The 13,946-nt window shown below is 43.7% G+C and overlaps 1 protein-coding gene across 1 annotated transcript in view; it reads left to right on the top strand.

Annotated features, from left to right (window-relative positions):
- Window positions 1-13,946, top strand: part of LOC112068353 (glucose-6-phosphate exchanger SLC37A1) — a 39,362-nt gene that overhangs the window by 17,970 nt on the left and 7,446 nt on the right. Inside the window, exons 4-18 of the mRNA XM_070438111.1 lie at window positions 1,725-1,848; window positions 2,111-2,189; window positions 2,469-2,604; window positions 2,753-2,829; window positions 4,949-5,119; window positions 5,268-5,325; window positions 5,943-6,017; window positions 6,110-6,211; window positions 7,202-7,292; window positions 9,998-10,060; window positions 10,336-10,421; window positions 12,854-12,902; window positions 13,103-13,176; window positions 13,366-13,444; window positions 13,616-13,713. Of these exons, the coding sequence (XP_070294212.1) occupies window positions 1,725-1,848; window positions 2,111-2,189; window positions 2,469-2,604; window positions 2,753-2,829; window positions 4,949-5,119; window positions 5,268-5,325; window positions 5,943-6,017; window positions 6,110-6,211; window positions 7,202-7,292; window positions 9,998-10,060; window positions 10,336-10,421; window positions 12,854-12,902; window positions 13,103-13,176; window positions 13,366-13,444; window positions 13,616-13,713 (1,362 nt within the window). The remainder of the gene's footprint in view (window positions 1-1,724; window positions 1,849-2,110; window positions 2,190-2,468; window positions 2,605-2,752; window positions 2,830-4,948; window positions 5,120-5,267; window positions 5,326-5,942; window positions 6,018-6,109; window positions 6,212-7,201; window positions 7,293-9,997; window positions 10,061-10,335; window positions 10,422-12,853; window positions 12,903-13,102; window positions 13,177-13,365; window positions 13,445-13,615; window positions 13,714-13,946) is intronic.

The following is a 13,946-nucleotide window of genomic DNA, read 5'->3' on the forward strand; positions in this document are numbered from 1 at the left end:
TGCCAATAAAAAAGCCAGACTACATTTTGCAACTGCACATGGGGACAAAGATCGTACTTTTTGGATAAATGACCTCTGGTCTGATGAAACAAAAATAGAACTGTTGGCCATAATGACCATCATCGTGTTTGGAGGAAAAGGGGAGGCTTGCAAGCTGAAGAACACCATCCCAACCATCAAGCACAGAGGTGGCAGCATCATGTTGTGGGGGTGCTTTGCTGCAGGAGGGACTGGTGCAACTCACAAAATAGATGGCATCATGAGGTAAGAAATTATGTGGATATTTCAGCAACATTTCAAGACATCAGTCAGGAAGTTAAAGCTTGGGGGTCTCCAAATGGACAATGACCCAAGCATACTTCCAAAGTTGTGCCAAAATGGCTTAAGGACAGCAAAGTCAAGGTATTGGAGTGGCCATCACAAAGCCCTGACCTCAATCCTATAGAAAGTTTGATTCTCTCTTCTTTTTCTGCTACTATAACCTGGTCAGTATGACCTCTGTGGTTCAGCCTGCTACTATAACCTGGTCAGTATGACCTCTATGTGGTTCAGCCTGCTACTATAGCTGCTCCAGAATGACAAGCAATGCAGAGGCATGGCATTAACCCTTTTTGGGTGGTTTGAGCCTTTACAAATGACCTCGACTAACCTGTAGCCCCGCACATTGACTCGGTACCAGTACCCCCTATATATAGCCTCGTTATTTTATTCTTGTGTTACTTTTTATTTGATTTCTTACTTCATTTCTTTAGTAAATATTTTCTTAACTCTATTTCTTAACTTAAGGGCTTGTAAGTAAGCATTTCAGGTTAAGGTCTACCTACACCTGTTGTATTTGGCGCATATGACAAATACAATTTGATTTGAATGCTAATTGGATGAAAGCTGTGGTATATCAGACCGTATACCACCTGGTATGAATAGGAAAAAACTCGCTAGTAACCAGGTTTTAATAGCAATAATGCACCGCAGGGCTTTGTGGTAAATGGCAAATTTATCACGGCTGTTTTCAGGCTCTCCGCGATGCATTGTGCGTTTCAGCAGCCCGTAGCCGTGGTATGTTAGCCATATACCACAAAACCCAGAGGTGCTGTATTGCTTAATTATACCATGGCATTGTTGAATACTCCTTTCTGATTGACTTGAAGGGCAGTCGAGAGTGTGCATTCTTTCCCTAATAAGGCACGGTATATTTACATGGTAGAATTCAATAGCTATAGTTCATTCTTAGCTGTTCTGTTTGAGCTGCTTTAGTCAAACATGATTGGCATTGTTGAATTCAATTTTCATAATAGCAAGCTAGCACTGATGTTTGGTTCGCTAAACTAGCAAGTTTGTTAGGTTACCAAGGCAACTACTGTCACTATCAAGTAAACTTGCTAGCTACCTCAGTGGATGTTGAACACACTTCTTCTACCAGCAAATGAACACAGTTCTAGTGGTAAATGTGTTAAATTATAGCCTTGGTATAAAAAGGGGTAATCAACTCGGGGCTCTATGCGTTCTCTGGAAAATAATGCATCTCTGCTAGCGCGTTGTGGACCACACCTTCCACATCGTTCATTATTTTCCAGAGAACGCATCTACCGTTGTTTACTTTGGAACCATAGCATGGCTGCAAGCTGCTTGACATTGGGATGAATGTATGACAAGCTACATGTYTGCTGTAGCAGGTGGGGGTTTGTTTTTCATTATGAGAGTAATGAATATGTTTTCTCATGGAGATCATACTTGCTCCACAGAGTGAGCTGCATAAGAACTGCTCAGCGCTCCATGAACTCTCCACGGCAGGTAGTAGGCAGCTGCCGAGCCTCCACACAGAGACCGACTGCAGCTGGAAACCCTTTGGTGAGAACCCACTCAACCCTTGTTCTCCCCCTCTTTCTCTGCCTGACACACTTTCTCTGACGACCCTCTTCTTCTCAATCCCTTTAACACCAATTCCCATTCCCTCCCACCTATTCCACATACCTACCTTCCCTACACTTGTTACTATTCACACATTTTTGTTGATCCCCCATAGCCAAATCCAAGGGGTCTGTATTCAGATAAGTGGCCCTTGGTTGAATTGATGTTATTCTTATGCAAAAACTATTTTCACCATTTGTAGATAAAAGCAACTATAAGCAGCTTCTGGGAGCCATGGACTACTCCTTCCTCTGTGCCTACGCTGTGGGAATGTACCTCAGGTAAGGCTTCAACTAGGCTGMCCATTTAACCTGACCAGGGAAAATCTCTGGCTGTGTTATTAGCTAGAATGGTGTTGGAGTTGATCCTGGACAGGTCYGGTGATTAGGAAAACCCACCAATATCTTGCTGCTATTTTAACTTGAGCAAGAGTGTCAACGCTGAAGATCTGAGTTGGTGACCGTTTTGTATTCTATAAGAGGCCTAGTGATGTTAAGTCCTGAACCTGAGAGGAGATTGTGTCTATTCTTATGATTGTGTCATCATTGTGCGTCCTGCAGTGGCATCATCGGCGAGCGCCTGCCTATTCGTCTGTACCTGACGTTCGGCATGCTGATGAGTGGCCTCTTCACCTGTCTGTTTGGTCTGGGCCGCATCTACAACATCCACAACCTCAGCTTCTATATATTTGTCCAGGTGAATCAAACGCATGTATAGAATGCCACACACACACAAAAAAGTTGGAGAGATCAGAGGACAACTYTTCTGTATGTTTTTCTAGCTGCTCTCGTTGCTCCCAAGTCTAACATAACATACTCCTCTGTGTGTTTCTCCGCATCCTCAGGTGGCCAATGGCTTGGTTCAGACTACTGGCTGGCCCAGTGTGGTCGCGTGCATCGGGAACTGGTTTGGGAAGGGAAGGTAAGCCACAAGATGTGTTGTTGTTATTCTGATGATTCCTCTATAATTCAGATACATTGAAGTTGCAATAGGATTTTAACTATGTTAACTGGTGTTCCCTACAGGAGGGTTCTGATCAGAATACTATCCTAACCCTGTTTTAACTGTGTTCCCTACAGGAGGGATCTGATCAGAATACTATCCTAACCCTGTTTTTAACTGGTGTTCCTACAGGAGGGATCTGATCAGAATACTATCCTAACCCTGTTTTAACTGGTGTTCCTACAGGAGGGATCTGATCAGAATACTATCCTAACCCTGTTTTAACTGGTGTTCCCTACAGGAGGGATCTGATCAGAATACTATCCTAAACCCTGTTTTAACTGGTGTTCCCTACAGGAGGGCGGATCTGATCAGAAATAATATCCTAACCCTGTTTTAACTGGTGTTCCCTACAGGAGGGGATCTGATCAGAATCTATCCTAACCCTGTTTTAACTGGTGTTCCTAAGGAGGGGTCTGATCAGAACACTATCCTAACCCTGTTTTAACTGGTGTTCCCTACAGGAGGGATCTGATCAGAACACTATCTTAACCCTGTTTAACTGGTGTTCCCTACAGGAGGGATCTGATCAGAACACTATCTAACCCATGTTTTTAACTGGTGTTCCTACAGGAGGGATCTGATCAGAACACTATCCTAACCCTGTTAACTGGTGTTCCTACAGGAGGGATCTGATCAGAATACTATGCCTAACCTGTTTTAACTGGTGTTCCCTACAGGAGGATCTGATCAGAATACTATCCTAAACCCTGTTTAACTGATGTTCCTAAGGAGGGATCTGATCAGAACACTATCCTAACCCTGTTTTAACTGGTGTTCCCTACAGGAGGGATCTGATCAGAATACTATCCTAACCTGTTTTAACTGGTGTTCCCTACAGAGAGGGGTCTGCATCAGAATACTATCCTACCCTGTTTAACTGGTTGTTCCCTACAGGAGGATCTGATCAGAATACTATCCTAACCCTGTTTTAACTGGTGTTCCCTACAGGAGGGATCTGATCAGAATACTATCCTAACCCTGTTTTAACTGGGGTTCCTATTAGGAGGGATCTGATCAGAACACTATCCTATAACCCTGTTTTAACTGGTTGTTCCCTACAGGAGGGATCTGATCAGAACACTATCCTAACCCTGTTTTAACTGGTGTTCCCTACAGGAGGGTCTGATCAGAATACTATCCTTAACCCTGTTTTAACTGGGTGTCCCCTACAGATGAAGGGCCAGATCATGATCCAGATCATACTAATCCCTAAACCTTATTTAAACTGGTTGGTCCCCTACAGGACGGGGTCTGATCAGAATACAAATCAAATCAAATTTTATTAATACACATACACATGGTTAGCAGATGTTAATGCGAGTGTAGCGAAATGCTTGTGCTTCTAGTTCCGACAATGCTAGTAATAACAACAAGCTAATCTAACCAACAATTCCACAAACTACTTACCTACACACACCACAAGGTGTAACAGGGATAAAGAATATGTACATAAAAATATGAATGAGTGGTGCGTACAGAACGGCATGGCAGAGAGTGCCCAGTAGATTGGTATATGAAGTACTGGTAGTATACATACTGAGATGAATACTGTAGGGTATGTAAACATAAAGTGGCATAGCTTTAAAGTGGCTAGTGGTACATGTATTACATGAAGATGGCAGATGCCGCAGTAGATGACTATAGAGTACATATAATACATATGGAGATGGGAAATGTAGGGTATTAAGTAAACATATTATTAGTGGCATTGTTTAAAATGGCTAGTCGTACATTTTTACAGTATTTCCACTTCAATTCCCATTATTTAAAGTGGCTGGAGTTGAGTCAGTATGTGGCCAGCGGCCGCTAAATGTCTTAGTGGTGGCTGTTTAACAGGTCTGATGGCCTGAGGATAGAATGCTGTTTCAGTCTATACATATCCTAACCCTGTTTTAACTGGTGTTCCCTAACAGGTAGGGGTCTGAATAGAAATACTATCTAACCCTGCTTTGAAACTGGTGTTCCCCTACACTGGAGGGGGTCGTGATACAGAACACTATCCAACCCTGTTTTAACTGGTTGTTCCCTACAGGAGGCGGTCTGATCTCATGGGCATATGGAACTCCCATACCTCAGGGGGCAACTCTGGCTCTTTTGATTCGCAAGGTTACTGCGGGTTCTCCTCCAATGGGGCCTGTCCTTCATCGTCCCCCGGCCTCGCATCGCTGCCATGGCGTGCGTCTGCTCTTCTCTTCCTCATTCGAACGTGAGTACTGCCTCTAGTGACTAGGTTGTAGGAAGATTGAAGGGAACTTTCTTCCCGTTGACCTCAGAGAAGTTTCCATTGCATGATTTTTGTAATGGTTAAAATTTGCATTTACATTCACATCCAATCTGACCCTGTTTTGTCGCAGGATCCAAATGATTTTTAAAAGCGTCCATGATGTACAGAACGCTGCTTCCAACAACACTTGAAGTACTTATCATGTTCGTCTGGGTCTCCCAAAGCATTCTTTCTTAGTAGTTAGACATAGAATGGGGACGACATTTCAGCAGGTATGCAATCTCAGACAGACAAAAGCCCCTTGTTTTTGTCCTATGCCCGAGTGTAAGTGCCATTTTGGAAATGTGTGTGGACATGGTTTGTTTGTTTGTTTTGTGAGCCATGAGGATTTTATTGTGCGTAGCCCACGTCTTCAGAATTTGCGCTGAATAGCATCGTTTCCATAACAACTGTCTCACCACTTTATCCCACTGGTAGCGCAGTTAAATACCTGAGTGTCCACACAACAAAATAATTGTTTAACAATGTGGGTGGATTCATTGTTAAAAGCTTTATCTTAGGGTTATTCTTGATTGACAGGTGATGTTTTCATTCTCCCACACTACTTTGAACTGCGTTCAGATGTTTAGCATTGGTGGCCTGCTCGGAGAACACGTATATCTTGATGTGAAAAAACTGAAATGCTAGCTTGCAGTATGGACCTGATAACATGATGGTGAAAAACTGATATGTAGCTTCCTATGGACTCTGCTAACATTGATGCTGTGAATGGTGTTGTACTTGGTTTTGTTTTCTCATGTAAAAGCTGACCAATAGCTGGAAAGGGGTGAATGGACATAACCAGCTCTATCATTCGTACAAACAAGGAGGAAAATCTCAGGTGTGTGTCTGTTTTTTATCTGAGTTTGTCTGTGTTTTATGTTAGTGTCTGTATCTTAGATCTGTGTTATTAACCCTTGGTCTCCCTCTCAGAACTGGGACACAGAGCTGCTGCTCCCTGTACAGCAGGTGGTGGTGGTGAAGAGCGAATCAGAGCCCTCGGCCATCAGCTTCATGGGAGCGCTACGCATACCGGTCAGTCACCTGAGCCCTCACACCACCCATATCACACACAGTTATGTATTGATATCCTTGTGGGGACCAAATAATTGATTCCCATCCAAAATCCTATTTTCCTTCACCCTAAACTTAACCCTAAACCCCTAACCCTAAAACTACACCTAATCCTAAACCTAACCTTAACCCTAAACCCCTAACCCTAAAACTACACCTAACCCTAGCACTAACCCTAACTCCTAACACTAAACCTACCCCTCACTCCTTACTCCTAACCCCTCACTCCTAACCCCTACACTAACCTACCCCTAACCCCTCACTCCTAACCCCTACACTAAACCTAAGCCTAACTGTAACATTAAAGCCTAAAATAGTATTTTTACTTGTAGGGACCGGCAAAATGTCCCAACATGTCAGAATTGTCCTTGTTTTACTATCCTTACGAAGACTTCTGGTACCCACAAGGATAGTTAAACAAAAAGGCTGCTGAGGGGAGGACGGCTCATAATAATGTCTGGAACGGAGCCAATGGAGTGGCATCAAACCATGTGTTTGATGTATTTGATACCATTCCACTGATTCCACTCCAGCCATTACCACGAGCCCTCCCCATTTAAGGTGCCACCAACCTCCTGTGACACACACACCAACGCCCAGGCCCCTGTTACCCAAAGCCAGGGTGTCAAACTAATTTCCTGGAGGGCTTGTATCGGCTGGTTTTTGTTATTTTCTTTCAATTCAAGTCCAATTTAAGACCTACACAACCAGGTGAGGGGAGTTCCTAACTAATCAATGACCTTAATTGATCAAATCGAGTACAATGGGCAGCGGAACCCTGCCGACACTCTTCCCTACAGAACTGGATTTTGATCAAAAATAATTGCATAGGTACTGTATAAGCAACCGGGGAAAACGCTGGCTTAAACATAAACCAAGTACCTTTCTATTCTAGACAACTATATAGCTTTTATTTGTTGACAGTATGCTTCTCTTTCTTTCGCCATCCAGGGAGTGATCGAGTTCTCTCTGTGTTTGCTGTTTGCCAAGCTGGTCAGCTACACCTTCCTCTTCTGGTTGCCGCTCTACATCACGAAAGCAGGTATATGCCAGTGGTGGAAAAATCAAGTGTCATACTTCAGTAAAAGTAAAGCTACCTTAACAGAAAAATGACTCAAGTAAAAGTGAAAGTTACCCAGTAAAATACTATTTGAGTAAAGTCTAAAAGTATCTGGTTTCAAATGTACTTAAGGTCAGTGGTAGAAAAATTACTCAATTGTCATACTTGAGTAAAAGTACAAAGTAAAAGTAAATGCTATACATCAAATTCCTGATATTAAGCAAACCAGACGGCACGGTTTTCTTATTGTTTTTAATTACGGACAGAGAGGGGCTACACTCCAACACTCAGACGTCATTTACAAACACACTATTTGTGTTTCGTGAGTCCGCCAGATCAGAGGCAGTAGGGATGACAAAGTGTTATATTGATCGGTGCCATAATTCTGTCCTGGTTGAGCATTCTAAATGTGGAGTACTTTTAGGTGTATCAGGGAAAATGTATGGAGTAAAAAGTACATTACTGTCTTTAGGAATGTAGTGGAGTAAAAGTAAAAGTTGTCAAAAATATATAAATAGTAAAGTACAGATGCCCCAAAAAACGACTTAAGTAAAAATACTTTAAAAGTACTACTTAAGTACTTCACATCACTGGTATGTACATTACACTACACTCTATACATCTTTATAGAAACTCTGTTTTGGCATTGTGGTAAGAGATGCAAGATATACTAGATGTGTCAGGGCATTCAATCTTTGTCTGAAGACTATTTGACATTAGATCTTGATGTTCTGTGGTCAGCTCTGACAGGTAGTGTTCCTATGCTCTGACAGGTAGTGTTCCTATGCTCTGACAGGTAGTGTTCCTATGCTCTGACAGGTAGTGTTCCTATGCTCTGCCAGGTTAGTGTTCCTATGCTCTGCAGGTAGTGTTCCTATGCTCTGCAGGTAGTGTTCTATGCTCTGACAGGTAGTGTTCCTATGCTCTGACAGGTAGTGTTCCTATGCTTCTGCCATGGTAGTGTTCCTATGCTCTGCACAGGTAGTGTTCCTATGCTCTGACAGGTAGTGTTCCTATGCTCTCCAGTAGTGTTCCTATGCTCTGGACAGGTGTGTTCCTATGCTCTGACAGGTAGTATTCCTATGCTCTGACAGGTAGTATTCCTATGCTCTGACAGGTAGTGTTTCCTATGCTCTGACAGGTAGTGTTTCCTATGCTCTGCCAGGTAGTGCTTCCTATGCTCTGACAGGTAGTGTTCTATGCTCTGACAGGAGTATTCTATGCTCTGCCAGGTAGTATCTTCTATGTCTGACCAGGTAGTATTCTATGCCTCTGCCAGGTAGTATCCTATGCTCTGCCAGGTAGTATTCCTATGCTCTGCAGTAGTTTCTATGCTCTGACAGGTGGTAGTATTCCCTATGCTCTGCCAGGTAGTATTCCTATGCTCTGCACACGGTAGTATTCCTATGCTCTGACAGGTAGTGTTCTCTATGCTCTGACAGGTAGTATTCCTATGCTCTGCAGTATTCTATGCTCTGACAGGTAGTATTCCTATGCTCTGACAGGTAGTGTTCCTATGCTCTCCAGGTAGTGTTCCTATGCTCTGCCAGGAGTAGTATTCCTATGCTTCTGACAGGTAGTGTTCCTATGCTCTGCCAGGTAGTATTCCTATGCTCTGCACAGGTAGTATTCCTATGCTCTGCAGGTAGTTATTCCTATGCTCTGCCAGGTAGTGTTCCTATGCTCTTGACAGTAGTGTTCCTATGCGTCTGACAGGTATGTTCCTATGCTCTGACAGGTAGTGTCTTCTATGCTCTGCCAGGTAGTATTCCTATGCTCTGCCAGGTTGTTCTATGCTCTGCCAGGTAGTATTCCTATGCTCTGCCAGGGTAGTTAATTCCTATGCTCTGCCAGGTAGTTATATCCTTGGCTCTGCCCAGGTAGTATTCTATGCTCTGCCAGGTAGTATTCTATGCTCTGCCAGGTAGTATTTCTATGCTCGCAGGTAGTATTCCTATGCTCTCCAGGTAGTATTCCTATGCTCTGCCAGGTAGTATTCCTATGCTCTGCCCAGGTAGTATTCCTATGCTCTGCCAGGTATGTATTCCTCATTGCTCTGCCAGGTAGTATTCCTATGCTCTGCCAGGTTAGTATTCCTATGCTCTGCCAGGTAGTGTTCCTATGCTCTGCCAGGTAGTATTCTATGCTCTGCCAGTGTATGTATTCTATGCTCTGCCAGGTAGTACATTCTATTGCTTCTGCCAGGTAGTATTCCTATGCTCTGCAGGTAGTATTCCTATGCTCTGCCAGGTTAGTATTCCTATGCTCTGCCAGGTAGTGTTCCTATGCTCTGCCAGAGTAGGTTCTATCTCTGCCAGGTAGTATTCTATGCTCTGCCAGTAGTATTCTATGCTCTGCCAGGTAGTATTCCTATGCTCTGCCAGGTAGTATTCCTTGCCTCTGCCAGGTAGTATTCCTATGCTCTGCCAGGTAGTATTCCTATGCTCTGCCAGGTAGTATTCTATGCTTGCCAGGTAGTATTCTATGCTCTGCCGTATATTCTATGCTCTGCCCATGGTAGTATTCCTATGCTCTGCAGGTAGTATGTCCTATGCTCTGCCAGGTAGTATCCCTATGCTCTGCCAGGTAGTATTCTATGCTCTGCCAGGTAGTGTTATTAGTATGTCACTTGTTTTGTTTGCCAGAGGGTGTGTTGAGATAATGTGCTTTCTGTCTGTCTGTCTCAGCTCACCTAGATGCCAAGACGGCCGGAGAGCTCTCCACTCTGTTTGACGTGGGAGGAATTGTGGGTATGTTCCCTTTTTTTGTTTTTTCAGTGGTTGTTTTTGTATCTGTTCTTTTCATGTAGCTTCATGATGTCTAAACGAACCATATAACTTTCTTATGATCTGGATGTTTCTGCACCTTTGTGTGTGTTTTGTGTCAGAGATTTTTTTTATTTGTCGAGATTATCGTTGGAAACTAATAGACATCATTCCTGCATCATTGGAATAGAACTACCCTCAAACCACTCCTATTTTCTTGATTGTTGTGCTCATCACATAGTCTCTGTCGGTCTGTATAGGGGGAATCCTGGCTGGGGTCATATCTGATAAGCTGGGAAAGAGGGCCACTACCTGTGCAGTGATGCTGCTGCTGGCTGCTCCTACTGTGAGTCAGTCTCTCTCGGTCTTGCTCTCGGTCTGTCTCTGCCTCTCTCTCTGCCTCCCCCTGTTGTACAGGACAGGAATCACAGTTGATCATCTCAATGAATACAAATATGAGCATGCATCATGAACCTTACAGGACATGTACACTGAGTGTACAAAACATTAAGAACACCTTCCTAATATTAATTTGCACCCTCCAGTTTTGCCCTCGGAACAGCTTCAATTGGCTGCTAATCAAGTTGGCTGCTAAACATGTGTATGTGACAAATAAAATGTGATTTGATTGGTCGGGGCATGGACTCTGCCAGGTGTCGAAAGTGTTCCACAGCGATGCTGGCACATGTTGACTCCAATGTTTCCCACAGTTGTGTCAAGTTGGCTGGATGTCCTTTAGGTGGTGGACTATTCTTGATACACACAGGAAGCTGTTGAGCGTGAAAAACCCAGCAGCGTTGCAGTTCTTGACACAAACCGGTGCGCCTGGCACCTACTACCATACCCCGTTCAAAGGCACTTAAATATTTTCTTTCCCGTTCACCCTCTGAATGGCACACCTACAAAATCTATCTACTGAACAAAAATATAAAAGTAAAGTGTTGGTCCCATGTTTCATGAGCTGAAATAAAATATAACAGAAATGTTCCATACTCACAGAAACCTTATTTCTCTCAAATTTTGTGCACGAATTTGTTTACATKCCTGTTTGTGAGCATTTTCTCCTTTGCCAAGATAATCCATCCACCTGACAGGTGTGGCATATCAAGAAGCTGATCAAACACCATGATCATTACACAGGTGCACCTTGTGCTGGGGACAAAGGGCCCCTCTAAAATGTGTAGTMTTGTCACACAACACATTGTGCAATTGGCACGCTGACTGCAGGAATGTCCACCAGAGCTGTTGCCAGATAATTTAATGTTAATTTCTCTACCATAAGCCACCTCCAAATTTGTTTTAGAGAATTTGGCAGTACGTCCAACCGGCCTCACAACAGCAGACCACYTGTAACCACGCCAGCCCAGGACCTGCACATCCCGCTTCTTCACCTGCGGCATCGTCTGAGACKAGCCACCCGGACAGCTGATGAAATGGTGGGTTTGCACAACTGAAGAATTTCTGTACAAACTGTCAGAAACCGTCTCAGGGAAGCTCATCTGAGTGCTRMTCYTCCTCACCAGGGTCTTGATCTGACTACAGTTTAGCGTTGTAACTGTTTTCAGTGGGCAAATGGCCACTGGTACACTGGAGAAGTGTGCTCATCACAGATTAATCTCAGTTTCAACTGTACCGGGAAGATGGCACACAGCCTGTATGGCGTTGTGTGGGCAAGCGGTTTGCTGATGTCAACGTTGTGAACAGAGAGGCCCATGGTGGCAGTGGGGTTATGGTATGGGCAGGCATAAGCTAKGGACAACGAACACTATTGCATTTTATCATTGGCAATTTGAATGCACAGGGATGCCTGGACGAGATCCTGAGGCCCATTGTCGTGCCATTCATCCACCGCCATCACCTCATGTTTCAGCATGACAATGCATGGCCCCATGTTGCAAGGATCAGTACACAATTCTTGGAAGCTGAAAATGTCACAGTTTTTCCATGGCCTGCATACTCACCAGACATATCATCCATGGAGCATGTTTGGGATGCTCTGGATCGACGTGTGTTCCAGTTCCCGCCAATATCCAGCAACTTTGCACAGCCATTGAAGAAGAGTGGGACAACATTCCACAGGCCACAATTAACAGCCTGATCAACTCTATGCGAAGGAGATGTCGTGCTGCATGAGGCAAATGGTGGTCACACCAGATACTGACTGGTTTTCTGATCCATGCCCCTACTTTTAGGTATCTCTGACCAACAGATGTATGTCTGTATTTCCAGCCATGTGAAATCCATAGACTAGGGCCTAATGATTTTATTTCAATTGACTGATTTCCTTATATGAACTGTAACATCGTAAAAATTGTTGCATGCTGCGTCTATATTTTTGTCCAGTATGTTTCAATTGTCTCAAAGCTTATAAATCATTCTTTAACCTGTTTTTAACTTCCCCTTCTTCTACACTGATTTTGAAGTGGATTTAACAAGTGACATCAATAAGAGATCATAGCTTTCACCTGGATTCACCTGGTCAGTCTATGTCATGGAAAGAGCATTTGTTCCTAATGTTTTGTTCACTCAGTGTACACAGGTGTTCTTAATGTTTTGTCCGCTCAGTGTACACGGGTGTTCTTAATGTTTTGTCCGCTCAGTGTACACGGGTGTTCTTAATGTTTTGTCCGCTCAGTGMACACYGGTGTTCTTAATGTTTTGTCCGCTCAGTGMACACAGGTGTTCTTAATGTTTTGTCCGCTCAGTGGACACAGGTGTTCTTAATGTTTTGTCCGCTCAGTCTATTTGATAGCTGTTGTTTTTTGTTCTTTGTTTCAGCTTTATGGATTTTCTCTGATCAGTGAGTTCGGACTGGGACCCACCATCGGTAGGGATAAATTCTCCAATTTGTGTTGAGGGATTGACTGAATCCCACTCCTGAGCCCATTGACTTATACAGATATTGGCTGTGCTATTTTGACTGTCAATGACTTACAGGTGAACAGTGTTATGTCACAAGCTTGGTTGGTTTTGACATTCAACCGACGATCAAGTGAATGGTGTTTTGATGTGCCGTGTACCTCCTAGGTATGCTGCTGGTGTGTGGAGGGCTAGTGAATGGACCATATGCCCTTATTACAACAGCAGTGTCTGCTGATCTGGTGAGTGTGTGTGTGTGTGTGTGTGTGTTGCGAGTCTGTCTCGCTATCCTATTACACTGTTTATAATCCTCCCTGGTTTTATCTTCCTAACCTTTTTTGAACGGCCATACTATTTCAGTATTTCCTGTGTGTGGGCCTCTCTCTGACCTCAAATCCTGTCTCTCTCTGTTTTGACCTTTCTGACTCCAGGGAACACACAAGAGCCTGAAGGGCAACTCCAGAGCCCTTTCTACTGTCACAGCCATCATCGATGGCACAGGATCAGTAGGTTAGTCTCTCAGCCTCCTCTCCGGGTCACCTCCAGCCCTACCAGTAGATCCTACATGATAAATTAGCTCCACAAGGCGGTAGCTAATGGCCACGGGTTGCTTTCCAATTCAGCATAGGACTATCTCTGTGACTTACTAACTGTCCTGGGATTGATATGTTTTCCTCTCAGGTGCAGCGATTGGCCCCCTCCTGGCAGGAGTGTTGTCGTCACGGGGATGGAACCAGGTCTTCTACATGCTGATGGCAGCTGACTTCCTAGCACTGTTGGTGTGTGCGGAGGCAAATCTTCTAAATATTTGACCTGAAATGTGCATTAATGTGTGTGTGGATTTCATAGAATGAGGTTTTAACGTGTGTGGATTTCATAGAATGAGGTTTTAACGTGTGTGGATTTCATGGAATGAGGTTTTAATGTGTGTGGATTATATGGAATGAGGTTTTAACGTGTGTGGATTTCATAGAATAAGGTTTTAACGTGTGTGGATTTCATAGAATAAGGT

This window comes from Salvelinus sp. IW2-2015, unplaced genomic scaffold, assembly GCF_002910315.2.
Source record: "Salvelinus sp. IW2-2015 unplaced genomic scaffold, ASM291031v2 Un_scaffold463, whole genome shotgun sequence".
NCBI classification, from domain to species: Eukaryota; Metazoa; Chordata; class Actinopteri; order Salmoniformes; family Salmonidae; genus Salvelinus; species Salvelinus sp. IW2-2015.